This window comes from Morus notabilis, unplaced genomic scaffold (assembly GCF_000414095.1).
Source record: "Morus notabilis unplaced genomic scaffold, ASM41409v2 Scaffold4986, whole genome shotgun sequence".
Taxonomy (NCBI): Eukaryota; Viridiplantae; Streptophyta; class Magnoliopsida; order Rosales; family Moraceae; genus Morus; species Morus notabilis.
The window spans coordinates 3,953-30,841 of NW_010359208.1; the positions used below are offsets into that span (position 1 = coordinate 3,953).

General features: G+C 33.2%; 4 protein-coding genes across 4 annotated transcripts; all 4 read left to right on the forward strand.

The window, feature by feature from the left end:
* Nucleotides 1-338: 338 nt before the first annotated feature.
* On the forward strand, nucleotides 339-1,739 carry LOC21384958 (mitogen-activated protein kinase kinase 5). The gene has a single exon (XM_010093793.2). The coding sequence runs from the start codon at nucleotides 485-487 to the stop codon at nucleotides 1,592-1,594; it is 1,110 nt and encodes a 369-aa protein (XP_010092095.1). The 5' UTR covers nucleotides 339-484; the 3' UTR covers nucleotides 1,595-1,739.
* Nucleotides 1,740-7,669: 5,930 nt separating this feature from the next.
* On the forward strand, nucleotides 7,670-16,929 carry LOC21384959 (vacuolar cation/proton exchanger 3). Its single transcript, XM_024162819.1, has 12 exons — nucleotides 7,670-8,156; nucleotides 9,769-10,035; nucleotides 10,329-10,396; nucleotides 11,013-11,041; nucleotides 11,637-11,833; nucleotides 11,947-12,159; nucleotides 12,559-12,690; nucleotides 13,151-13,267; nucleotides 13,340-13,393; nucleotides 13,820-13,936; nucleotides 15,035-15,128; nucleotides 16,557-16,929. Exons 2-12 carry the CDS (start codon nucleotides 9,769-9,771, stop codon nucleotides 16,565-16,567), a joined length of 1,299 nt encoding a protein of 432 aa, XP_024018587.1. The 5' UTR covers nucleotides 7,670-8,156; the 3' UTR covers nucleotides 16,568-16,929.
* A 2,457-nt stretch (nucleotides 16,930-19,386) lies between these two features.
* Nucleotides 19,387-24,090, forward strand: LOC21384960 (ACT domain-containing protein ACR11). The gene is made up of 10 exons (XM_010093795.2): nucleotides 19,387-19,722; nucleotides 20,646-20,703; nucleotides 20,822-20,947; nucleotides 21,136-21,230; nucleotides 21,827-21,911; nucleotides 22,016-22,075; nucleotides 22,638-22,693; nucleotides 22,911-23,016; nucleotides 23,095-23,163; nucleotides 23,650-24,090. Exons 1-10 carry the CDS (start codon nucleotides 19,565-19,567, stop codon nucleotides 23,710-23,712), a joined length of 876 nt encoding a protein of 291 aa, XP_010092097.1. The 5' UTR covers nucleotides 19,387-19,564; the 3' UTR covers nucleotides 23,713-24,090.
* Nucleotides 24,091-25,076: 986 nt separating this feature from the next.
* LOC21384961 lies at nucleotides 25,077-26,364 on the forward strand. The gene is made up of 2 exons (XM_010093796.2): nucleotides 25,077-25,216; nucleotides 26,103-26,364. The coding sequence occupies exons 1-2, from the start codon at nucleotides 25,155-25,157 to the stop codon at nucleotides 26,362-26,364; spliced, it is 324 nt and encodes a 107-aa protein (XP_010092098.2). The 5' UTR covers nucleotides 25,077-25,154.
* Nucleotides 26,365-26,889: the final 525 nt, after the last annotated feature.

A 26,889-nucleotide genomic window follows, 5' to 3' on the forward strand; every position in this document is an offset into this window, starting at 1 on the left:
TTAAGACATGACAATGTGCTTGGGTAAAGACAGTGAACCATCTGATACCGACCCAAACACACAAACCCAACCCGACCCGTTTGGCCTTTTTGGCTCTGGGCTCTTAGGCTGACGTTTCCCCTACTCTCTATCGCAGCGCGTGGAGTTCCCTTAAGCCTATCAAAATCTCGATTCCCTCTTTTGATTGCAACCTCTCTCTCTGCCTCGATCTCAATATTACCATCACCATTCCCCTCTCTCTCTCTAGCTTTTTATATATTTTTTTCCTTTCTTTCATTTTCTTCCATTTTCTTGCTCTTTCCACTCTTTTTCTTCCGGGAACTTTCTCTCTCTCCCAATCCTCTCCCCCTCTTTCCTCCCCCTTTCTCTCTAGAACTAGAAAGAAAAAAAAAAATTCCCATTTTCTATTTGTCTCCTCTCCCTTCTCCTCCTCAAAGTCATGGCTTTGTTTTGATTTCTTGAAAATCAATCAATCAAATCAGTCATGAGACCGATTCAACCCCAGCCGCCGCCGTCGGCCTCCCCAACCACCGCCAGAAAGCAACGCCGCCGTCCCGACCTAACCCTTCCTCTTCCCCAGCGAGACCCAGCTCTCGCCGTCCCCCTTCCCCTTCCGCCGACCTCCGCTCCTTCGTCGTCGTCTCATCACGATCACCCAAACAGCATCAACGAAAACAACAACAGCAACAGCAGCAGCAGCAACAGCTACAGCAACAGAAGTAATCAGCTCATCCACTTCTCGGAGCTGGAGCGGGTGAGCCGCGTCGGGAGCGGCACGGGCGGCACGGTCTACAAAGTGATCCACAAGCCCACGGGGCGGTCCTACGCGCTCAAGGTGATCTACGGCAACCACGAGGAGTCGGTCCGCCGCCAGATCTGCCGAGAGATCGAGATCCTTCGCGATGTCGACAACCCTAACGTCGTCAAGTGCCACGACATGTTCGACCACAACGGCGAAATCCAGGTCCTCCTCGAGTTCATGGACAGAGGATCCCTCGAGGGACATAAGATCCCGCGGGAGCAGGACCTCGCCGACCTCGCTCGCCAGACTCTCCGTGGCCTCGCCTACCTCCATAGCCGCCGCATCGTTCATCGCGACATCAAGCCGTCGAATCTCCTAATCAACGCTCGGAAGCAGGTCAAGATCGCTGATTTCGGAGTCAGCCGGATCTTGGAACAGACCATGGACCCTTGCAATTCTTCGGTCGGGACCATCGCCTACATGAGTCCCGAGAGGATCAACACCGATCTCAACCACGGCCAGTACGACGGCTACGCCGGCGACATTTGGAGCCTCGGCGTGAGCATCCTCGAGTTTTATCTCGGCAGATTCCCGTTCGGCGTCGGGAGAGGGGGCGATTGGGCCAGCCTGATGATCGCCATCTGCATGACGCAGCCGCCGGAGGCTCCCGCCACCGCGTCAAGAGAGTTCCGAAACTTCATCGCGTGTTGCCTCCAGAGAGAACCGGGGAGGCGGTGGACGGCGTCGAGGCTTCTCGGGCATCCTTTCATCACGCAAAACGGCGCAGGACAGAACCAGGTGCACAACAATGTCCATCAACTTCTACCTCCTCCGCGCCCACTTCCTTCCTAGCCTAGCTTACTAGGTTTTCTAGTCCCATTTGTTTTTTTTTTTTTGTTTTTTTTCTTTTTCCTTTTGCCCCTATTACTTTGTCAAATTAATTTTCCTTCTTTGCTTATTTTTAACGATGATAGTAATGATTTTGTGTAATTTTTGATATGATGGGCCGTTTGATTTGGTTACTATGAAGGAAAAGGAAAAAAAAAAAAAAAAAAAAACGGGAGAACTTTGTCTGGGATTGTATTTCCCAGCTCCTGTTTAGAAATAAACCAATCAATCAATCATTCATTCTATCGGAGACAAATGAATCTGACTTTTTTTAATAAAGAAAAAAAGAATTGCCGTTTAGGCAAGTCACGCACTAGAAGAAGAGGCTAAAATGGATCAAGATGGTTTTGTTATCCCAATTTTGGTTAAATTCTTCTAGTTGGGTATTTTTAGGAAGAATCAAATATGAGAAAAACTCGAGTTTCTAAGGGCGTATTTTTTGGAGTTTTTGAGTTACGGGTATTGGACGAAGTGGGTAGATTTGATATTTTAGATGTGGCTTTGGTAATATTAATGGCAATGAATCTCTTTTTGTCTACCATCATTGCGATTACACTTGAAAGTATATTCTCTTTTATTTTGTCTTCTTTCAATTCAGTAATTCGAGTTTTTATTTAATTTAAATCGAGATATAATTTAATATATTATTTAATGTGAGAATTTTTAATTATAATAAAAAAAATTTGATATGATTTTTTATAAAAAATTTTAACTGTATTCAAAATAATGAAATGATCGAGCTCTTTATCTTCCCCTCCTTTGCCCCTCTCTCTTCATTGCCCTTTCTTTAACTTTCCTGTACTTAATTGAATCTCAAAATAATTATCCATTCATATGTTACCGTTTACCATTCATTGCATTCAAATGAGGAGCTAGGACTACTTTTTGCATCTTGGTCATATCAGTGTCTGTGTAAAAGATGTTTGATGCGATTTCTGGTGAGGGCTGAGTACAACACACTATTAAAATTTATCCTTGGGTGGTTTTATTTTGCTAAAAATGTTTATCCTTAGTGTTAATAGTACTGATGCACCAATGAATTTGTGTGTTTTGTATCACTTCTGAATGCAAGGTCAATTGATTATGCAATGTTAATTAACCAGTTCACTAGTCGTTCCAGTTGTTTCCTTTGGGGTTGTGGTGCTCATGTTTCCATTGGTATTTGAACTCACTCTGGGATTCTGATGATACCTAAAATGAGTGCTTCAGTTAAGGCGTAATCTGATTGTAATTGGCATTTCTTTTTCTTTTTTAATAAGTGATAATTAGTTATTTTCATTGGTTTTTTTTTTTTTTTTTTTCCTGGTAGACCAAAGTAGTTCTGTGATACCCCTTTGGATTTGGAATTCTCATGATGACCCTATTTTCGTATCTCAGTTCTTTTCTTAATCATTTCTTTTTTGCTTGATTTGGTTCCAATTTACAAGGCATCTTAACGTACTGTAAATTTATAATTCGGTTTAGTTTAGTTCAATTCAACTCAGTTTGAACAATGAGCACAATTTGAACTGATTTTAGTAAGCATGTAGTTTGAATTATATTATCCATTGTTAAACATCCCCTTTGAGTTCAACCATTCAAACTATTTTTAAATAATGAAAATGTGCTCACTCTCTCTTCTTTTTACACCTACTAAACACAACTTCGAATTTTATATTATGTTCAAATTAAAACTTTAACTGCACATTCAACCGTCAATTTAAACTACAATTTAAAATACACAATTTGAATTCTTTAATTTAAATTAAAAAATTCAAATCAACAAAATTCAAACCAGTAAACCAAACAGAGGTTTAGTTCTAACTTCCATCGGTTCTAGGAAAGAATTCCTATATATTAGTACAATATGATTAGTACATGCGTATTTTACAACTTTTGGAAGGATAAAATTTGAGGTAATTAAAGACCAATTGCGAATTACTTGGCGTAAGAGCTTGTTAGTTTCGTGAGTTTAAATGTGCAGGCTTTTGCTTGGTTGAAGTTATTGATATCTTGAACTTGAAGTCTTTTTATAATTCTCATTTCAGAAATGCTAATATTATTTTTTTCATCACTCTTTTTGTCAATTTACATTTATTACTTAACATGTGGACTGCATTCACATAATATATTATTATTTAAATAAAAAATGAGATAATATTATTGTAGTCTTTGTATTATGTTAATGCAGTTTTTGTATCAAACAATAAATGTAAAAAATAACAAAAAAATTAACAAAAAAAAATGATGTTAACATTTCTCGTCTCGTTACCATAACATAGTATATCCGTCTTAGTCTGAAGAAAAAGGGTGGTATGTAGATCTCACTGTTTTGACTTTTGCAATGCAAATGTCAATGGAAATAAGCATAACTCAATGTATTCAGTGCCTAGTGGCTTATACACTTGTGTAATGTGTATCTACTGTCCGCAATACTGACAAATAAACAAATACGAGCATTTTTCAAAACGAACGAGAAATTACCAAAAAATGTTATTATTGTTGTTGTTATAATTTTAGATATATAATAAAGGTTGAACGTGAGATCTAGACATTATAGGTGGGTCTGAAATGACCACCAAATTAAGCATAATAGCAGATGATTCTAATTACTATTGCTCTGTATATTGCAACAAAACAAAAGCATATTGCCAAGTCAGAAAATAAGGGAAGGTAGGATAAAGGGAGAAAAAAATGTTTAAAAGATTAATCAATTCAATCTACGCTCTTCTTAAAATTGTAAAACTACACCGAGAATTGTAAAAACACATGAGAAATGCATAACTATTTCTGTCACTTTCTTTTTTGTCACTCTCTACATTAGAAGCGAAAGTTTTGGCGGTCTGGCATGGCCCACTTTGAACCTGACTCAATCCTTTTATTTTCACCGTGATGGGTTTGGCTGACCCTTATCTTTTTAGGGCCGGCCCGACCCAAAATTTATAAGGTATTTTTTTAAAAGAAAATTTTAAAGGGTGTTCGGTACGGGTCGGGATGAGACTGTGTCAATAATATTAGACTCGAGTGTATTTACTGTTTGACACGTAAACTTCACTAACATGATATATTATTATTTAAATAGAGAATGAGATGGTGAAGCCACCATATTAAACAGTTAATACATATAATAACAAAGAGAATGATAGAAATAGATATGCTAGCATTTCTGAAAACACTATTTTATTTTAACTTTGTAACCCTTTTTTTATGAAATATAATAACTTTACTAGTTAAAAGCAGGCCGCGTGTGTATTCTTGCATCTTTTGATATAAAAATCTAAAATTTCTTTTTAACTTTTTTTATTATTTTCCTAATAGTTGAGTTTAGCAAACAAAAAATAATATATCAAATTTAAAAGGGCAAATTATAATAGAGAAAATTAGATAGTAAATTATTTATGCAGTATATATAAAAATGTATTTGAGAGAGTTGTATGATAAAAAAGTTAAGGTGAGCATACATATGAGAAAAAGTTATTTGAGAAAGGCAATTGGGGAAAGGGGAAAAGGGAAAAGGGTAAATTATTTGAGAAAGGCAATTGGGGAAAAGGGTCACGGTTAGAAACTGTTAGCATGTGTTAGCAAATAAGGCATATCTTTTAATTAAAAATTAGAAAAAATCATATAAAAAATTATTAGTAGGTACTATGAAAAAAATAAGATAAGGTCATATAAAAAAATATTAGTAAGAACATATGTGAGAGAAAAGGCTATAATAGAGATAAGTTAGAGAAATGATATTTATGAGACTAATAATAAACATGAAAAAGAAGCATATAACAAATGAAATTATAGGGACATTCGAAATAAGTTATTTTAACAGGGCCAAACCGACAAAACAATGAGGAAGCAGAAGAAAAAAAGGAAAGCCAAAAAAAAAACCTAGAGACGAAACGTCTCATCACACGCACTCAGTGACGAAACGTTGGTTCCTTAATAGAACAAAACACGTTTGGTTCATGAATCAGAATCATGTGATTAAAATCACTTTCGATTTACGTGTATTTTTTATGAGAGAAAACACTGTAGTGAACCATGAATCATGATTCAAATCATGGTTTGAATTCTCTAACCAAACGTCCCCTTAAAAAGCGGCAAAATTCGAAAGAAGTTGTTTTATATGTATGAGAGAAAACACTGTAGTGACCATAAATCATGATTCAAATCATGGTTTGAATTCTCTAACCAAACGTCCCCTTAAAAAGCGGCAAAATTCGAAAGAAGTTGTTTTATATGTGTTGATAACGTGAGGAATTTCTGCAGTTGGGGCTCCATTACACTCGACGGTGGATGGATGATAAGAATGCAGTCTCAACCTTCCAATTAAAATTGCATGGCACTGAAATAATTAGGTCTAGTTATATGGGTTCGTTTAGTTCGTTGATTCAAGTTTTTAATTTGAGTTGAGATGTGATTTTATATGAGAGCTTTTTACTGTAATAAAAAAGTTAAATGTGACTATTTTTTATAGCCTTTTACTGTAGTAAAATTTAATTTTAAACTCGAATCGGTGAAATAAACGGGACCTAAAATAATTTTAGATTCATGCTAATTACTTCCAAATTAACACCTTGGTGGGAAAATAAGATCCTTTAATATGGGTATTTCAAAAAGTCCTCATTAACACCCGTATAATAGACTAAACACGGGTTCATAACAACTTTTTTTTTAATAAGATGTTTAGGTTATGAATTTAGAATCATGATTCATAATTATTCTCGGTTTACGTGTATTTTTTATGAGAAAAAATACTGTAATAAATCACAAACTATGATTTGAATCATGACATGAATCCACCAACTAAACGCATGATTCAGAGGCACAATCCGGTTGATGTCGTTTTTATCTAACATTTCTCCAAAGTTTTAACTCAAAATATGAATTCATTAAATATTAGTGTAATGACCCGCCCTGCGTGGATGTTACTTAACTCAGACTATTTTTTTACCATACCTGATACTTGTCTTAACATTTGTATAAACTAAGGTGGTTCATCATACAACCTCGGTCATAAAAAATACATAACTTAATTAAAGTGCTAATATTAATTCAGTAATAACTATACTTTCACTACACATACAATTTTTAAACTTTATTCGCTATACAAACCAAAAAATATAACCACAGATATAAAACCATATTTTTTAAATCCATATAGTTTAAACGAAAAGGTTCAAAGCACACTAATTTAAATATGCAAACCAAACGAGACCTTAATGTATTATAAAAAATGAGTTCGTATAAGGTAAATTTAAGGAGATTTAATGAAATGGTCAGTTTAAACTGGTTTATACAACTAACAAAATCTGTGAAACAAAAATTCGTGATCATAATCCATATATCAAACAACTCCCCGTTTATAACAAACTTATTGTGAAACGACCTCTTTAAATTGAAGGTGGTTGTTGTTAAGAAAAATAAAATAAAATCTAAATTATCAAATTTAAAAAGTTGAGAGGCATCCATAAAAAAAAAGGAAAAGATAATTGTATCGTAAAAAATGAGTTCATATGAGGTAAAATTGAGGGGATTTAATGAAATGATCAGCTTGAACTGGTTTATACAACCAACGCAATATAACTTAAGTTACTCAAAATAACTTACCAAACAAAAATTCGTGATCATAACCCATATATCAAACAACTCCCCATCTATAACAAATTTATCGTGAAATGAATTCTTTAAGGTGAAGATGTTCGTTGTTAAGAAAAAAATAAATAAAAACCAAATTATTAAATTTGAAAAGTTGAGGGGCATCCATAAAAAAAAGGAAAAGATAATTGTATTGTAAAAAATGAGTTCGTATAAGGTAAATTTAAGGGGATTTAATGAAATAGTCAACTTGAACTGGTTTATACAACCAACGCAATCTAACTCAAGTTATTCAAAATAACTTACTAGAGGAAACTTCGATAAATTTGTCAATTTGTCAAATTTATCGTAAAATGACCTCTTTAAGTTGAAGGTGTTCATTATTAAGTAAAAAAATAAAAACTAAATAATTAAATTTGAAAAGTTGAGGGGCATACATAAAAAAAAAAAAAAAGGAAAGATAAGTGATTTGATCTTTCAAGTCGAAGTCGTACAAGGAGGAGAGAGAGAGAGAAAAAAAATTAAAAGAAATATCAAATAATGCAGGCGCTACTTCGAAGAAACTTCCACCTATGGTGTTTATCTCAACGCCGGCGAGCCGACGCCATTTCTTCTCTCTTCCTCTACTTCCTCTAGAGAGAGAAAGAGACGAAGATCAAACAGAAGACGAAACGTACTCAATTACCGACCCATTCGAGCTTCTTCTTCTGGGGATTCAAACTGGGCGGAACCCACTCTCTCTCTCTCTCTCTCTCTCTCTGATGCTTGCTTAACTTTGGGCAACACAAACCGGGCTCTTTAGCTCCTCTCTGACTCTGTCTCACTCGCTGGATCAAATCCGAATCCGAATCCATTTATCAGTTTATCTCTCTGCTCTCCAAACTTTGGATTCGACCTGATCTGTGAAAATTGTTGCCGATCGTTGGGCATTATTTCCCTTTTGTTTGAAAAAAAGGTATTACTTTGTCTTTCCTTAACTCTTAGATTTCCTTTTCCTTTTTCTGCCTTTTTTTTTTTGGTTAGTGTTACCATTTATAAATATGTCAAACCAAATATCACCAAGTAATTAACGTCCTTCACAAAAGAGTCTTTTTTTTCAGTGGAATATTCGTTTGTGAGATGATCTTTAACTCAGAATTCCATTTTTTTTTATAATAATTTATAGATAGAGTTGGTCCCGCTACAGGGTAATTTAATATCGAGCGTTTTTACTTTAATTTTTTTTCCCTTTTTGAAATTGAATGTTAATGGACACCTACTTTCTAGCTAAAAGTCTAGAAACTGTATATGGGATAATATTTATAGATTCTCAGATAAAAGCGGTAAACAGTTATAATTTGTTTCCTTGGGTCAAAAAGCATGTCCGATTACCATTTAGTTGACCAAAAAAAAAAAAAAAAGTATACCATTTTTGCATTTCTGTAAAAATTTCTTTGTTTTAGTAGTACTATTTATTTTTTTTGGATTTTTTTAAGTGTTTAGTTGAGCAATTATAGAGTGAAGTGACATATTGGGTTTAGTTCGTATGAATTATAAACTGCGAAAATCGTTCCATTACTCAGACTGAAATCTTTACCATTTTGGAAGCCAACCTTGTAGAACTGTGTTTTTTACAGCCTTTATGTTGAGAAATGAACAATTAGTGTTTCAAATTTATTTTCTGAAATGCTAGTAGAAAATAATGGAAAATGCTTTTTTTGATCTCAGTTCAATTGGGTAAGAGTAAGTCTATAAAATGGTGAAAATTTTCATGGTCATTTCTAACCGTTGGTGACGGCATGTCCAAGAATTCAAGCGTACCAAACTGACCAAAAATGGATTGACATTTTTGGTTTGGTTCATGGTTTTCCCTTTCAAACCGATTGTGAACAGTACATCCCTTGTCCTACTCCTTTGCTTATGCAACCTTTTCCAAATATAATGAAAAAATTCTTTTCCTCAAACAAGGGAAAAGGTTCTTTTTTACTCTGAATAATGCTAAGGACACTAACTCCCATCTCAACTCTTGTATCGACTATTGAGTTGTCATTCTTTTATTGATAGGTATATCATGGTTTTCCCTTTCAAACCGATTGTGAACAGTACATACCTTGTCCTACTCCTTTGCTTATGAAACCTTTTCCAAATATAATGAAAAAATTCTTTTCCTCAAACAAGGGAAAAGGTTCTTTTTTACTCTGAATAATGCTAAGGACACTAACTCCAATCTCAACTCTTGTATCTACTCTTGAGTTGTCATTCTTTTATTGGTAGGTATCTCTTATCATTAATTTAATTAATGTGTCAATCTTTTAAATACCTACCCATAAGAGAATGACAACTCATGAGTTCATACAAGAGTTGGGATTAGAGTCAATGTCCTGCATATTCCTTTTACTCCATCGAAACTTCCTGGTTGAGTAATGCACCAAAGACATAAATATATTAGCCTCGTTTTTTGTCTTTTGCTTTAAAGAGCTAAATGTTATGATAGAAAAGTATGTTTCTCTTCTACCAAAACAGGAGATGAAATACAAGATGTCTTGTATGTATTTGCACTTAAATTGGTTGCTAATCTGCCCTTGCAGATGGCTGCAATTGAGGAGAAGACAGACCTTGAATCTGATGAGGAGATCCCTTTTAGCTCATCACTGGGCAAAAGGAAAGTGCATTCCTTGGATTTTGAGATGGCTCATATGCATCCACATCCGGATGCCTCGAAGTCACAGATTCTTAACCTCATGTGGAAAAGTCCTCTCAGGAGTATCTATATTGTCTTAATTAAAGCAAAGATCAACATATTGTTGCCATTTGGTCCGTTGGCAATATTGCTACATTATGTGACTGGAAAGCATGTAAGAAGCATATAAACTTCTCAATTTTATGAGAATTAGCTTGTAAAGCGGTTAAAAAGAACCATATCAGAAAAAAGATTTTGGTTAGGATGTGGTGTTCGGTGCAAAACTGTTTCTCTTCAATTATTTTGCATTTTGTTTTTGGATGTGAACCTTGTGGCATACTCTATAATTGTAAATATATATATGTATATATGAGTTATCTTAAAGGAATGTTTACTTTTAGCTTCCACAATGTAAATTAAATTCCTTTATTGTTTGTAATTTGTTGACCGTTTCCTTTTCTATGTTAGGGCTGGGTCTTCTTCCTCAGCTTAGTGGGCATCGCACCTCTGGCAGAGCGTCTCGGATATGCAACAGAGTAAGTAATGGCTCATTCCTCATCTAATTTGAGAGATATTTTAAACTTAATTTAGATGCTAATGTCCTGTTTGTTTCAACAACTCAAACTGTTGTTTAGGATTCAAACCTTTATTCAGGATTCAAATTGGTGTTTGGGAGAGGAAAATTAAAGGAGAATTCAAACCATTAACAATGGTTCAAACCCTTTGATTTTTAGAATTCACCCCTCCCCCTAAATTCTAACAATCCGAATTGTTGTCAACAGTTTCAGATTCTACTTTTTCTCTCTCTTCAATTTCAATCTTATTAATGTTATAACTTCTTCGTTTTAATTCCAATTGAGATGTTTTTTTTTAATGTGTTCATAATGAAGAGATGAACAAATCCCCACCCATATTGCATATTTTTTAATGTAATTTACAGTGAGATTTTATAAGATTTGTTACAAAACTCTAATAACAGATTTCAACACTTTATCCAAACACAGTTTGGATTTTATTTCCAATTCAAATTACAATTTATTTGCATATACAAACACCGGTTTGAATCACAATTAAAATCATCACAATTCAGATTTTACAGTTGTAACTAAACAGGTTCATATCCTAAGATTTTTGCTTTTTATTGCATCGCAGGCAACTTGCTTTCTACACAGGACCAACAGGTGAGTTGCGCTTACTATGTTGTTTAATGTCAAATGATAAGAAAATCTAGAAATCAGGTTCAAGTTGGATCGATATGCATGAAATAAACTTAGGGTTAGAGGGAATTATCAAGACAAGAAAATTGATAGGGATATGACTGCAGTAATTCTGAAAATAGACATCAAATACACAAATAATTGAAAGGAGGGGCTGATTATATGTTAATTAGAGAACACAGACAAAATAGAAGTGAAATTATGGTAAATTAGTGGGAGAAAAGCTGACGACAAAGGACAATCGTTTGCTCTAGCAACCCCAATAATATTACTATGTAGTGCTCAGTGAATATTGCTCAAAAACGCCTAAGTTTATTGGTCAAGTGGTGTCTTGTAAGTTTGGGCTAGACTTTCAGTCATCTTATTATCATCTTTGTTGTGTCCAACTCCAAAAGTTCATAGAAATCTCTCATTCTGGATGATCTGTCTGTGTTCATCCATTTTACCATCCAGAGAAATCCCAATACTTAACCAATATTGAATATAGGATACTTTATCTCATATATTACATGTTTCTATTCTTTTTTATAAAGTGGACTGTCTCTTATGTGATGTGCAGTTGGAGGTCTTCTGAATGCTACATTTGGCAATGCAACGGAAATGATAATATCAATTTATGCGTTGAAGAATGGAATGATAAGGGTTGTTCAGCAATCTTTACTTGGCTCCATCTTGTCAAACATGCTCTTAGTGCTTGGATGTGCCTTCTTTTGTGGTGGGATTGTTCACTATGATAAAGTTCAGGTTTTCAATAAGGTAGTGGATCTTCATGATTGATTAGAATATCTTCTTAAAAAGTGTTGTGCAGTGTATTCTTTTGTATTCCTGTTATTATGAACTTTGTTCTAAGTGGGGTAAAATTGCAACAGGCAGCTGCTATAGTGAATTCTGGATTGCTTTTGATGGCTGTAATGGGGATAATGTTTCCTGCTGTGCTTCATTTCACGCATTCAGAGGTTCATTTTGGGAAGTCGGAGTTGGCTCTTTCAAGATTTAGCAGTTGTATAATGCTAGTGGCATATTCAAGCTACCTCTTCTTTCAACTTAAAAGTCAACATAATTCTTACAGTCCTGTCGATGGGGTGAGTTGCTTAGTCTTTTTGCAATATGAAACGGCTTTTGTTTTTCTCCATTTCAATATCACACATATTAGGTGGATTCTGCTGTATTTTTTTTTAAGGTTTTTAAATAATTTTCGTAGAACGATAAATTTCCGTGTCTATCTCAAGTCCAAACCGATTATACTTGCATCTGTAGGTACTCCAATTTTTTCATTTTTTTTTTTAATGTTTAAATTCAAATTTGTTGAGTTTACCTGATTATGAAATTTTATGTTCCTTTTGTGTTAGTTTTATTGGATGCGGGATAACATAACCTAATATTTCTACTTGTTCTATGAAGGAAATGGAAATATTTGAATTTACATATTTTGGCTTTAGGCTATTTTGTTCCTTTGAAAATGTCTTCTGCAATGGTTGCAGGAAGAAGAAAATCATGAAAATTCTGAGGAAGAAGAGGCTCCTGAGTTAACTCTGTGGGAAGCAATTGGCTGGCTCGCTATATTGACTGTATGGGTGTCCATTTTGTCTGGATACCTCGTTAATGCCATCCAGGTAAAATGGGCAAAATGCATATTTACTGGCTTTGAATTTAAGGGTTAAAAACTATAGTATTATGTGATCAGTTGATTAATTGTATATATGTTTATGCAAAAATAACTGGCAGTGGGAAAATAAATTCTACTTCTTGTTTTAGCCAATGTTTATTATTTTATGGATGAAATGGAAAGATGCAACTATTAACTTGTAAGGAAAGTTTGAGGAGATGGAGTTTCAATTGTGGTTGTCATCTTCCCTGGGTTTTCTTGATTGACATTTATTTTCTTCATCCATTCAAACCGAAAGCAGTTTTAAGTTAATGTCCTTTTTTTTTTCCCTTAACGAGTTTACTTGTTTTTGTTTTCATGTTTTATGACCTCTCTGTTTTGAACTTCGCTCCCTGATTCTGGTTGTATAGTTTTTTTCAGTTTGTTATTAAAAAAGAAAAAGTGGATGTGTTTATGATTCTTTTCAGGGAGCATCCGACTCGATGAACATGCCAGTGGCTTTCATTAGTGTGATCCTGCTTCCTATTGTAGGAAATGCTGCAGAGCATGCAAGTGCAATAATGTTTGCCATGAAGGATAAGCTTGTAAGTGATTTAAAAATTTACGCATATTATATTATTTGGTTTTCGTGATTGATGAATTTAATTTATCTACAGGACATCACTATTGGAGTTGCTATTGGATCATCTACTCAAATATCTATGTTTGTGGTAAGGAGTTGATTCATCATCTGAATTAAATTTAATAGCTGACTGTTGAAATTTAGTGAAATATTGTGGAACACTGCAATTTTTGGGTTGGCCATCCAAATTTTGGAAAGGATCCAGATTATTTCTCAAGATTGTTCTGATGATGAGTTTGTGGTTTTCGTGAGCATTTCTTCTTTTTCTGGGCTTCATTTGGAAGAATATAGTGTCTTCTAGTCCTTAACTTTCTTGGAATTAGCCAATTTGATGCAGGCTTGTTCTTTGATCCTTTTTTCAATTTTGGTTTACTTGGATGAGTCCTTGACCTCCTTATTTCTTTTGTATTATACTCTTTTTTGTACTTCTGTTTCGAATAGTGCCCCTACATTTTTACTTTATTATTAAGGATGGATGCCTCATGCCTTTTGTTTTTTCTTCACTGCATTGCAGATCCCCTTCTGCGTAGTTGTTGGGTGGATCATGGGAATACAGATGGATTTGAATTTTCAACTTTTTGAGACTGCTACACTCTTTATTACTGTGCTAGTTGTGGCCTTTATGTTACAGGTGGGTTTGCTAATTATTTCTTATATAATTTTTGAATGGTGCTTTGAGCTATCATTGATTTTCCATGTGTTGTTGCATTTTATAATATATTTTTCGTATCTTCTTTTTTTCATATGTTTTTGCTTTTTGCATCATATGACCCTGAAGTTGTCCTGCATATTGCACGGTTGTTTCGAGTTAGCATGTGGTGCTACTTCAAGAAATTGTATTGAGCTTTTATCCATTTTTTCAATGTATACAATGATGCTATTAAGACGAGTTGCATAACCCATGAGAAATGCAATAAAAACTTGTTAGAATCTAAATGTGGCAACATTTCACATACTAATTTTGGGGACATAAGACTGCTTTTGTTACTTCTGAAAGTTGCGTAACTTGGATTGCACTAGTACTATTGTCAATTATCATGAATAATTCATTATTTATAGTTGTCCAAGGATTATAGGCTATAACAGCTTCAGTGATTTCTATGGCGACTTGGCAACAGATAGGAAGGGTCTGTGCAATTACACTACATTACTGATCTGAGATGTCTTAACTGTTGCCCTGGAAATTCGATGTAACAATTCACAAAAGCGTATTAGGTTTAAGGCATGTTAGACCTTTGTTGCTTGCATATGATATTTGCTTTATCCTCATTCGGAGAAACTATCTCAGTAGATAGTATACTATGGTTTCTATTTCCTTGTATTTTAGTTTTATTTTTTATTTGTTTTAATGAAACTAGTTGCCTTGTTTGCTCTCTTCACCACTGCAAATGCATGGCTAAGAAGTCTGCAGCTGAATAAGCTTCAGGTTTATGCTAGAGTTTTTATTTTTTATTTATTTCTATAAGTTTCGTTGTGGAAATCCATGCTCCGGGGTCTGGGTTGAATAGAGCTTACCTCATATTAGGTTTGGGTAAGATTATCCAAGGTGAATGCTGGATGAAATTTAATGAAACACATTATTAAGAAGATTTATTGTATTACATTTCTCTCATTGTAAGGTTACGGAAGTTGATTTGTAGATATACTGGATGATTCTTATCGATTCCTTGTGAACTTCCCAAAGTTGGTTTCTAATGGTGTTTTCTTTGCTGTGTTTTCATTTTTGTAGGAAGGGACATCAAATTATTTTAAGGGCTTGATGCTTATTCTGTGCTATCTCATAGTTGCAGCCAGTTTTTTCGTACACGTTGACCCTTCAAATGGTGAGAACAAAAGAAAAAAAATTGTTTGCGATTGTCTTTCTTTTTATCTATATATGTCGTAAATTGCTTATGTCTTGACAGGAAAAAGATGTGGGGAGACATATCTCTTCCATTTTTTTTTTCCGCCACCTGTTTTTTCTTCTACATGTATATGTGTTTTTGCTTATATGCTTTTTGCCTTTTTTCTGAGATTGAAGATGAGGGGAAAAATGGGGTAGAGCCACTAAGGATATAATGATAATGATTTCCTTGCATCAAGTCACAAATTTCACAATTGAAAATTGGAATCTTCCTCCTAAGAGAATTTCAGATAATTGCAATTACTTTGCACAGAGATGAGAGATGATTTTCCTTTCCCATGACCTATAAGTAGTAGAAGCCTAAAAGGATATCTACACTAAGAGGTGATTAACAGAATTCTTTGACGATATGGAGTATTGAATGGTTTTTAACAGAATGAGCATTACTAGAATTTGCCACTCCTATCTCATACTATGTTCTGAATAATCAGAATATTCCTACTGCTTTGCAGATAAATATAATCCCCCAGATTTGAAAACTCAAACAATTGACTATCGAGTTACTAAATATTTTTACCCTTTTGTTTTTCTTTCTATTTGGAATTATTTTTTTTCACACTTTTTTGTGTCAAATAAAACATCGTTTTACCATTTGCATTGGAGATGGTTTTATCTAGGACTGACAATCCGGGTAGCGATTCGACGGCACGACTCGAAACCCGCACGAAGTTAGCGGGTTTGGGTTTACTATAAATGAGTTTGGGTTATAATCGGGTTGACACGATTAATACGCTTAATAAATGAGTTGGGTTAGGATTGACCTCTTAACACGAAGTGACACAAATTGGCACAATTAACTATATGTATCATATGTAATCTAATGATATGTGATATGATATGAAAGTTTATATAACATATTAACTACAAATAATGTGAATTTTAATATTTATAGGTATAATTAATTTATTTTTATTAAAAGAAAAGATAAATTGACTAATAAACATGTTAAACTTGTCTTGACCGTGTTAATAAACATGTCGTGTTTGGGTTGATGCTCTCTGACACGATTAATAAGCGGGTTGACACGAACATGATCCACTAACACGAATTGTCACCTTTAGTTTTATGCCGGAGTCAGATTTTTCTCAATCACCTTCTAGTTAGTTGGGAAAGGGGCTGAAAACGGCCCAACCCGACCTTTTGTGCACCTCTAAGCTGGAACCACTCTATTCAAAGAAATATCAAGCCTTTACTATGTGCTTTCTGAACAGTGCCTCATATAATTTTGTTCACTTATGTTTTAAGAGAAATGTCAATACTTCTTTTCCCAGTTTATTTGTTTTGTTGAATTCCTTAGTTTGAGATTGACTGGCTTGTATTCTATTTTTCGGTGTTGGTTTTGATTCAGATGACAATTAAAACGACAAACGGTGAGGTGGCCTTGCGTGCGGGAAATATACATAAATCTCCACTGCAAAAAGGTAGCAGGGAAGGTACTTGAAAGCTGTTTTGACAAATTTTCCATGCCTGGATTTTTATTTGAATATCCTTTTTTTGGAAAATTCAGATGATCTCCCAGCCTCTTGTGGCTGGAAAAGTTTTTTTCATTGTATAATAGAGTTTGACTGTATTATACATCAGAAAAAATAATCTCTAATCTGTTCAGTTTTGTTTTTTCTTTTCTTTTCTTTTCTTTTTGCCTTTTATTGTTTTTCTTTTTTGTGGAATTATCATTCTTTGATCCCATAAAATGGCAGTCAAAATCCCAAGAATTGTTATTACATTATCATCCTTATGCTGCTGAGGTGTGTCCGTTCCTCTCCTAGATTTCATTTCATTTTCTCCCTCCCTTGCACAGAAAAATTATTTAAGTAGATTGAGTTAAGTCATATTATTACAGTATTTTCTATTATAAAAATTTAAATTTAATTTGTTTACTACAGTATTTTTCTCTTACGTATTCAATCAATGATTGAGTGTAACAAAAGGGTTATATTTTAATGAGCTCATACCAATTTGATGTAATCTTTTTTTTTTCTTTTGAGTTAAAAAATCCGTTAACCCCATAGAGAAATTAAATATGTAAATAAAAATGGTAAAGAAATAAAAAAAAAACATTAATAAAACAAAAAAGCAAAAAAAAAAATAATAATACTGCCCAAAAATCACTGCTTTCCTCTGCTGGAGGTTCATTGTTGCCCCTATCGCCCCAATACTCGGCTCATATGCATTATGCGTACATTATACGCTAAATTATATGTTGCCAATGTAGGAAGGAAATTTTTCTTGTCAAAAGATTTAGAGCCGGTTTAGTTTGATTATTTAAATTTTTAATTCGAGTTAAAATGTGATTTTATATGAGAATTTTTTACTGTAATAAAAAAAAGATGTGATTATTTTTAAAAATTTTTAATTATATCAAAATTTAAATTTTAAACTTAAATTGATGAAATGAACAAAATTTTTAAAAAAATCTTTTGGCCAAAAAAATTAGAACTGAAAAGACATACGGAGAGAAGGCAGATGCAAAGTGCACGTGACTCTAAAAAATAGAGAAATACTAACACTTTCTTTATTATTTTTTACATTTATTTTTTAACACGTAGATTTTATTATCTCATTTTTATTTAAATAATAATGTATCGTATTAATATGATATACTTGTCAAATAATAAATGAGAGTGATAAAAAGAATTATACTGACATTTCTGTAAAGAAAAATATAAAGCAGCGAATTGTAACCAAACGCGTTGTCGTTATCTCGTGGCGCTTCATGAGCCAAGCGCCAACGCGGTTGGTGACAATCAAATACAGAAAAAGGTGCAAATGAAAAAGAGAAAGGTCCAGAGACTCCAAATGTGATGACAAACGGACTTTGGAAAAATTTTGCAGGATTGAAAACTGTCCTCTTCTTTCTAGTCCCAAAATACCTTCTTTTTTCATCATTATAAAAAAAATAAATAAAAAGTAATATTAGACGTGAATCATGATTGACATGATTTTTTAAGCACGTTTCCTTTGTTTCCTTGTTTCTGTTTCTTTTTTTCTTTTCCTAACATTACAAAATACATTTCTTTTTTAAAGTACATACCTTGTTGTTTTAATAATATTAAAAAATAATATTTTATAACAAAATAAAGGTATTATTAAAATGATATCTTGTAGCTTATAAAAATGATGCTAACTTGGTGAATCTTAAATTTATTAAGTATATATAAGATTTACTATTAAAATTTGTATGGTTCTTTTTCAAGTGATTCTAACTTAGAAAATATTAAATTTACCATGTATATCTAAAATTTATCATGAGTATTTGTACAGAAATGTGATGCTAATTTGGTAAATTTAAGATTTACCAAGTATACCTAAAATTACCATTAGAAATTGTATTACTCTTTTTTAAGTGATTCTAACTTGATAAATCCTAGATATATATATATTTACTGTAGAAAGAGAAAAATAACAATAAAATAATATAATTAGAAAAATGAAAAATCGAAAACATGAAATGGTCTATTAATTTCTAGACATGGGTAAATTAGCCATTTGCTTTTATAAGTTTTAAATATAGATTTATTTTTGCTCAAAAAAATATATGCCTATTTTTTACAATTTTTCGTTAATTAATTGAAAGGAGAAATGAGATAAATATTCTTTAATATGCATAAATTTAAATTTTTATCTCTTATTCTTAATTAATATATTATTTTATTAAATAACTATGTTAATTAAAATAATATTAATTAAAAATAAAAAGTAAAAATCTAATCTTAAGCGGTAACTTCAACCATTTTCTCGCATTGAAATAGAAAGACTAGTACGTGGGATTTAAAGTTTAAACAACATTAAAAATAAAAAATAAAACAAACAAACTTGCAGGCACTGAACATTATGGAAGCACATCCAAGTACTTTCTTTGAATTCCGGAGCAATAATAATAATAATAATAATAATAATAATAAAAAGGATGATAGGAAAAGGGGGAAAAAAAAAGTAAAAAAAAAAAACACACACACACACACGGAACTCGGAACAATAAAAATCTTTATCTAAATAAAATATCGTCTGTTCCATAAAACAAAAAAAAAAATATATTGTCTTTTCTAAAATTTTATAATTATTTTTATAAATCGTGAGAAAGAAAAAGGAAAAAGACAGAGTGAAAGGGAAGGTGGGCGATAACAGATAAAAATGAGTTATGCTGCGTTGCTATATATTATCTCATGGATCATGGCGGATATTACAAGGCTAAGGCCTATCCAACTCCAACCATTCTTCACCTTCAACTCCCAGTCTTTACATTCTCCTTTATTTCTTTGTTTTTCCATCTTCTTTAACATCAAAATCATGGGTTTTCTCTAATTTCTTCTTTCTCGTTGAAATTTTTGCTCTTTGGAATCTGCCAATAGAAAGAAGATGGCTGTGGCTATGGCTATGGCTTCTTTGAGTTTTGGAGTTCACATTAATTCTAGTCCTATTTTTAGCAACTTTATTGTTCCCTTCTCAACTGGGTGTGTGGTGAAGAACTCCTTTGGTCTTGGTACTAAAAGCTTCTACATTTTTCCAAAGGAAAGGTATGCAAAATTGAGATTGTGGGCTACTTTTTATTTTTTATTTTTATTTTTTTTTATTTTTATTTTTATTTTTTTATTCTTTGCTCCCTTGTAATCTGTTATAGAGGAAAAAAAGATTCTTTTTGCTTTTTCTTGTTCTTTTCTTTCTGAGTTTTCTTTTAGTTTTCTTTCTGGGTTTTCTTTTACGGAAGGATTATATTTAATTTGTTTAGTTACTTCTCAAAATTCTATTGCTTTGCGCAGGAACATAAATAAATAATGTGCTATTGTTTCAAGTTTGGGCACTTGTTGGATCTCTCTACTTGTTCTCCGTTCAAATTACTGCCACATTTTTGTTTAAATGTGATTGGTGTTACTGCATCAAAGATCTAAACTTGAGCCCTTTTGAAAATTTTAAAATTTTTTTAATGTGCTTCATTCATTATTATTATTTTTTTAAATATGTGTAATGATAATTTATGGTAATTTGTATATATGGCTTATGTCTATGTGATTATAATTGTGATGGCTATTGATGCATAAATTTTTAATTTCACATTAGAGATAGTCCTCAATTGTATCCATAAAAAAACAAATAAACTAATAGATAAATGAAGATAAAAGGAAGGCTTTAATCCTTCTAAGTATTTGGAAGATGAGACTAAACTACATTTAGCTCTGTGGTGAAAATGGTTTAACTAGAAAAAAGTTACAGTGAGCTGATATATGTTCGGTCATGGCCATCGAAAACATTCAAGCTCTGTTACTAGGCCTTGGCAGTTGCATTGGAAGTGAAAAGGGAAAATGAAAGCTAGGTGATTGGTCATAATTTCGAAAACTACATGCTTGTTTGACCGCTTTATGTTTAAATCACTGGCCTTATCTGAATTCCATGTCCCATCATTGCTGTTCTTTGCGGCTTAAGTTTTTGCTGTATTTGACAGACTTTTGGCTTCAGTAACAACATTCATTCCGCGAGCATCATCGTCCACAGCTTTGGAGGTTGTCAATTTTGATTTTATGTCCTTAGCTTATGTTGCATTACCTTTCCATGATTGCGCTAGTCGTCAACTTTGATTCATCCTCTTTATGACTGTTGGCTTCTCGATGATTAAAACAGGATGAAAGTAATAGTGAGACCGACACAGTTCCAATCCCTATAGTTATTATTGATCAAGACTCTGATCCAGATGCAACTGTAGTGGAGATAACTTTTGGCGATCGTCTTGGAGCACTTCTCGATACAGTATGAAGCCAATTACCACCCCTATTTTTTTCGTTATTAGTTCTTTTGTTCCATAATTTATAGTGAAAATTTGATCTTATGGAATTTGATTTCTTTCTTTCTTTCTTTATTTTTTTTTTTTTGCGTGAATCTTTTTCTGTCATAATAGTAGTATAATGTAGAGTAAACTATCTGTAAACCGGGTGCAGATGAACGCACTCAAAAACCTAGGCCTTAATGTTGTCAAGGCAAATGTCTATCTGGACTCCTCAGGGAAGCACAACAAGTTTGCGATCACTAAATCGTGAGTGTGACACTTTATTTGTGTGTCAACTTTTGTTTTTAGTCTTATCGTAATGTTGATGCTTGCTGTGCAATTGTGCCAATGGTATTTATTATTCTCGTTCCTTTTCAGCTTCATTTTTTTTTCTCTTATTTAATGTCTGTTACAGTGATTAAATGTGTTTGGCTCTGTAATCAGTGTTATGAATTTGATGTCATTACTACATATAAGTTAAACGCAACGCTGTTTTGACATCTGCTTTACGTAAATTCTTAAATTTTAGAAATCAATTTAATCTTTTTGAAAACAGATCTTCTGTTTGCTTGGACAGTAATATCTATTTTTTTATTTTTTATTTTCACAAATACAATTTTTTATATGTTTGCCTTAAAAGCCAACTTACCTACATCTGCTTCTAGTTGAACTATAAAGTTGTCTGCCTTCAACTCTAGGGGCTATCTAAACATTATACTGATTATCATAGATAATTCGAGGGAAAATGGCTACAAAGCTACCTTAATGATTTTGCCAGAGATTGTTTTAATTAATTTTTTATACTGGTTCTTGAAGTATCGGTTCTTGGATTTGATTGACATGGTGATGATGCTTGTTTGCAGCGATACTGGAAGAAAAGTAGAAGATCCAGAGTTACTCGAGGCAATTCGTTTGACAATTATAAACAATCTAATTGAGTACCACCCGGTATTTGATTTCAACTTCGTTGTTATTTAGATAATTTTCGATTTAGAACTTCCACTGGAGATCTCTTTTACAAGCTTTCTGATGGGATTGAGTTGGTGAACCAGGAATCCAGTTCCCAGTTAGCATTGGGAACAGCTTTTGGGGTTTTGCCGCCTAAACAACAGGTTCATGGACTTAATTTTAGTTTTCCAGTTTTACACATTTAAACCTACTTGAATAATTCTATTGAATTCTCCCAAGGTTTTTAGTAGTTTACTTAATTGACAAGGAGTGATGTTATTGTGATGTTTTCATGTGTACAAGTTCAAGTAAGTCGTTGTTATGTCTAGTAGCGATGTAACGTTATTAAACAGTCCTCTACCTTACAGTTTGCTGATGCATGAGCACCAATAATTACACATGAGAGAGAAATACTCCATGTGATTCTTTTCACATTCTGAATGGTAATAAAGTAGCTTCCCATTTTAAGACTCAAAGCATAGAAGATTTTCTGATATTGTACCATTTTACATATGATTTTTGCTGGACTAACAAGAGAAATTTGGGGACCCTAGCAGATTTAATTTAGAATAGTTCAAATGGATTTGTTTCCATATCTTAACTTTTGGTCTTACTTGATGATGTTGCTTCATAAAAAAATTTATGGACCTAAGTTCAATAACTGGAGGAGCATTATGTTAAAGAACTCCATCCTCCATTCTAATTTATTATGTTGTAATTGCACAGATTGATGTGGACATAGCAACTCACATAAGCATCCGTGATGATGGCCCTGACCGAAGGTAATGCCCGCGCAAGTTTTCCCCTTGAAGTAACGAAGTTATAGGCTTTTGCGACCCAGAAACCGTTGCTTTAACAATTATGGTTGAGGTTTTATCCTGAGAATAGACAGTAACAGCAGTGAATGAATAGCATCTTCCAATGAGAATCTCAAAAGTAAATAATGCGTCCTTCACTTTGTATGTTTCTCCATTTAAAATATTATCGTCTTTTTTGCAGCTTGCTTTATGTGGAGACAGCTGATCGTCCCGGATTACTGGTAGACCTTGTGAAGACAATAACTGACATTAATGTTGCTGTGGAATCAGGAGAATTTGACACTGAGGTTCTACCTTTCCTACGCTGCCTGTATTTTGTCACCCGCCCTCTGTTTATTAATTTTCCTCATTGTTTGACAATACAGGGATTGTTGGCTAAGGCCAAATTTCACGTTAGCTACAAGGGAAAGGCCTTAATCAAGCCCCTCCAGCAGGTAAAATTTGTCTGCTCACGGTTGATTTCCCGCTGCTATTAGCTTCTAAGAATACAAACGGTTACAAGTTTCGAACTTGAATTTTTACTTATTTAATCCGTTATATATTTTCTCCCCACCTTAATAAAGCACCTGAGTACTTGGGTTCTCTGGTAACTATAAAGTGTATCATGCCTGAATCTAATCAGAACTTAATATTTGAACAAGTTTTTGAAACACAATCCTAAGGGTTTTCTTATTGATGATAGTGACGATATTGGTGGTAGTGACAATATCGAACTAATGGATCTTGAAGGATTCCCAAGAACAAGAAATCCTTAGATTTCTTCTAGAAGCATATTATTTTTCGCCTGCTTCTCACGCTCTGTGAATAGCCCAAATCTTCGGTTTATGCTCATGTTTGATGTCCGCAGTTCAGTGTTCGCTACTTCGAAAAGGCTATTTATGTGTTGAACACTGATGTAAAATTTGTACCATTTGTGGCAGGTTGTTGCTAACAGCTTGAGATACTTTCTAAGGCGGCCCTCGACCGAGGAGGCAAGTTTCTGAGTCATGCACACAACATTCGTTAAAAAGATAAACCGAAGAAAATCCTAGAGCATTTCTGAATTTGAAAGACCTTGGCCAAAGAGCTGACATAATCAGTGGCATGGAACTCAAGTTTCTTTCAAATTTCAATAGCAGTGTAAAATAAATTATTCATACTGTTGTGTAAGATTTGAGTAACAGTCTATCGCTCGGAAACGAAAGTCCAGTAATATATGAACAGGAAAGTAGTTATTTATGCAGTTGCTTGATAATCTACACGCATACAAATCCTATAAAAATGGATTTCCTTGGAATATGTTGAAGACATGTTTGAATCCATCCCCTATGTGCAAGATGGTTTACATGTTTGCGAATTGAAAAAAAAAAAAAAAAAAAAAAGTAGCAATACAAATCTCAATGCAAAGTTTTGAAGGACAATCTCCCCTTTTGAGTCTTAAAGACTGATTATTTCAATATCCAAACATAGATTAGCAGATTTTTTTTTCTTTTTCTATATGGGGAAAAGGTTAATATCAATGGCCAGGAAAAAAACAGAAGTTGAGACTGTTTTTAGGGGAAGTTTGAGACCAATTGAAACAAGTTAAAGTTTTTAGGGGAAGTTTGAGACCAATTGAAACAAGTTAATCAGTTAGAGCTTGTTTGGTAAGAGAGAAAAAAAAAAATTGAAAGATGGAGAGTAATGAGGGGATTAGTGGGATTTTGGACGCATGGATTTTTTTTTTTTTTTTTGGAAATGAAAATTTTCATTTGATAATTAACAAATTACATAAGACACAAATGGCCCTAAATACAAAGAAATTTGACCCTTAATCAATTATTGGATCCACAACCAAAATAACATAGGAGTGAATACAAGTACCGATACTCAAATAGGAAAAAACTCACTTGGCACATAAACTTCGAACTTAAATATTGCTCGTTAAACAGCACCAAAACAGTCGATGGACTAACCCAATCAATAAACGCATGATTTTTTAGTATGATAAAAAAACGGAGAAAATAGAACTCTCCTAGAAAGTAAAATTTTATACGCTACATACACTCTATAATCCTCCTAGATAAGATATGGACATATATATACTTTTATTGTCCATATCTTCATTTTATTTTGCGGTTTGTCCTTTTGCTGATGACCATGCTTGATAACAGTTATGGATGAAGCGTGCCTTTCTCTTTTTCCTCATTATTTTTTTCTTTTTGATTATAAGAGAAGAGATGAATCATGCATCTTTGGCAATCTAGAGAAACTACTTTCAAACAGACAATGACATAAGCTGAAACGGTCCCATAACTGATCTCCATTGGGAAGAGAGAAACGGATAACAATAATACTATATCCTCGACCTCTCCTTGTGCTAACTATATATACATACATACATATATACATACATACATATATATATCTTTGAACTGCAGAGGCTACACGTATTATACCAGTAAATATGGCATCAAACGTATTTGCGAGAGGAGTACACACCATGAACTCCATCTCCATGGTTTTCAAGTGAGTTCTCTCTCTCTCTCTCTCATCTCTCTCTGTTTTTAGTTCCACTAGAATGCTCAAAATTTGATTGCATTTTGTGAAAATTTCTAACGTTCTTAGTAATTTAATCTAATAAAATAACTAGTAAAACATTTTGAAAAGATTTTTTTTATCTTCTTAACCAGTACTCCTTTCACGTGCGAATGAACATTAAGTGAACATAATTTATGGATTCAGAACATGATTCAGAACCATTTTTAAGTGTGTTTTTTATGAAAGAAAACACTATAACAAACTACAAATTATGATTCGAATCATAACACGAATTCTCATACTAAACACTCCATTAAATTAAGGGCAGTGCCGTGGTACATACTTCATACTTCACTACCATATATATTCTGTAGGAGTTCACTAAAATAATTTCAACTTTCAGCAACTGATCCGACACCAAAAATTCCCATTTCTTGTGGAGATCAAATAACGATCATGTCCTTGTCCTGTAACTTTACTAGTACTACAATAATAATAATAATAAAAAGAACAAATAATAGCAATAATGATCACTCTGCCTCTCCATATGTCTCTTAATAAGTTTTATTATAAAAAAAGTGAGTGCATTAGCATTAAAATTTTGTAAAATTTGTAAAACTGATGTCTCGTTCAGTTTATTGATTCGCGTTTTTAATTTGAATTAATGTGTAATTTTATGTTAGATGTAACTTTTTATGAGAGTTTTTAACCGTAATAAAATTAAAATTGAAAACTTAATTCGGTAAAATCAACGAAGCTAGAAATTATTAGTTTCTCTCAGGCTTTTTGTATCCTCAATAAATTATATTTTAGTTTCGTGATGTATCGTAAAATCGATGCGTATCAATTTCAAAAAATACGTATACGTATGCAGGCCGATAGGGCGAAAAGCTTACCACAAGAATTACCCGGCGGAAATGATGCGAGAGACGGTGAAGTTGGAGGCAGAGGAAGTGAAGAGCAAGAGTGTTAGGAGTGAAAATAGTACTTTCGGCAGCAATCTTCTGTGGGTTCCCCATGAGAAGACTGGAATTTATTACCCCAAAGGCCACGAGAAAGTCATGGAAGACATTCCTCCCAACGCTGGAAAGGACGCCATTACCATTAATTGGTTTTCATATGATGACAACATTTGATCAACTTGGGTTGAATTGTTATACTCAAATTAAGGAGAGTCATCCTTATTCAGGATCTCTCTACTTTTTTATGGTTTGAATGACCCACAAGTGTTTTTTTTTACTTTTTTTTTTTTTTTTTTTTGTGATAATTTGTTTTCTAATTTCATTTTGTCTTGACGAATTCGTTCTAATTTTCTCAACAATATAATATCGGAGCCAATAATTTTTTTTTCCAGGAGCGACAATCAAATTAAAGTTTGAACTAAATTCCAATGCAATATTTTTTCTTTTTATCTCCATTTCCAAATTTAAATCACTTTTCCTAAATTTATTTTAAATTAATTAAGCTCATAGTACAGTTAAATTTTAATGTTTTAATAGTTTTCGGTAATTTTAAGTAAGAAATAAGGATGCACTTTATAGTCAAAATTAAGGTATAATTTGAATAATAATAAAAAAGTTGAGACTTTCTCCAATAGGGCCTTTCTATTGATCAGACCAACTTTTAACAGTTAGATTTGGTTAAAATTATCGTAGATTAAA

Coding starts and splice junctions, on each gene's coding strand:
- LOC21384958 (XM_010093793.2), top strand. CDS start 485: ATGAGACCGATTCAACCCCAGCCGCCGCCGTCGGCCTCCCCAACCACC.
- LOC21384959 (XM_024162819.1), top strand. CDS start 9,769: ATGGCTGCAATTGAGGAGAAGACAGACCTTGAATCTGATGAGGAGATC. Junction 10,397..11,012: donor CGTCTCGGATATGCAACAGA/GTAAGTAATGGC, acceptor ATTGCATCGCAG/GCAACTTGCTTTCTACACAG. Junction 13,394..13,819: donor CTCAAATATCTATGTTTGTG/GTAAGGAGTTGA, acceptor ACTGCATTGCAG/ATCCCCTTCTGCGTAGTTGT.
- LOC21384960 (XM_010093795.2), top strand. CDS start 19,565: ATGGCTGTGGCTATGGCTATGGCTTCTTTGAGTTTTGGAGTTCACATT. Junction 20,948..21,135: donor TTGGAGCACTTCTCGATACA/GTATGAAGCCAA, acceptor AACCGGGTGCAG/ATGAACGCACTCAAAAACCT. Junction 23,164..23,649: donor TAATCAAGCCCCTCCAGCAG/GTAAAATTTGTC, acceptor CATTTGTGGCAG/GTTGTTGCTAACAGCTTGAG.
- LOC21384961 (XM_010093796.2), top strand. CDS start 25,155: ATGGCATCAAACGTATTTGCGAGAGGAGTACACACCATGAACTCCATC. Junction 25,217..26,102: donor TCCATCTCCATGGTTTTCAA/GTGAGTTCTCTC, acceptor ATACGTATGCAG/GCCGATAGGGCGAAAAGCTT.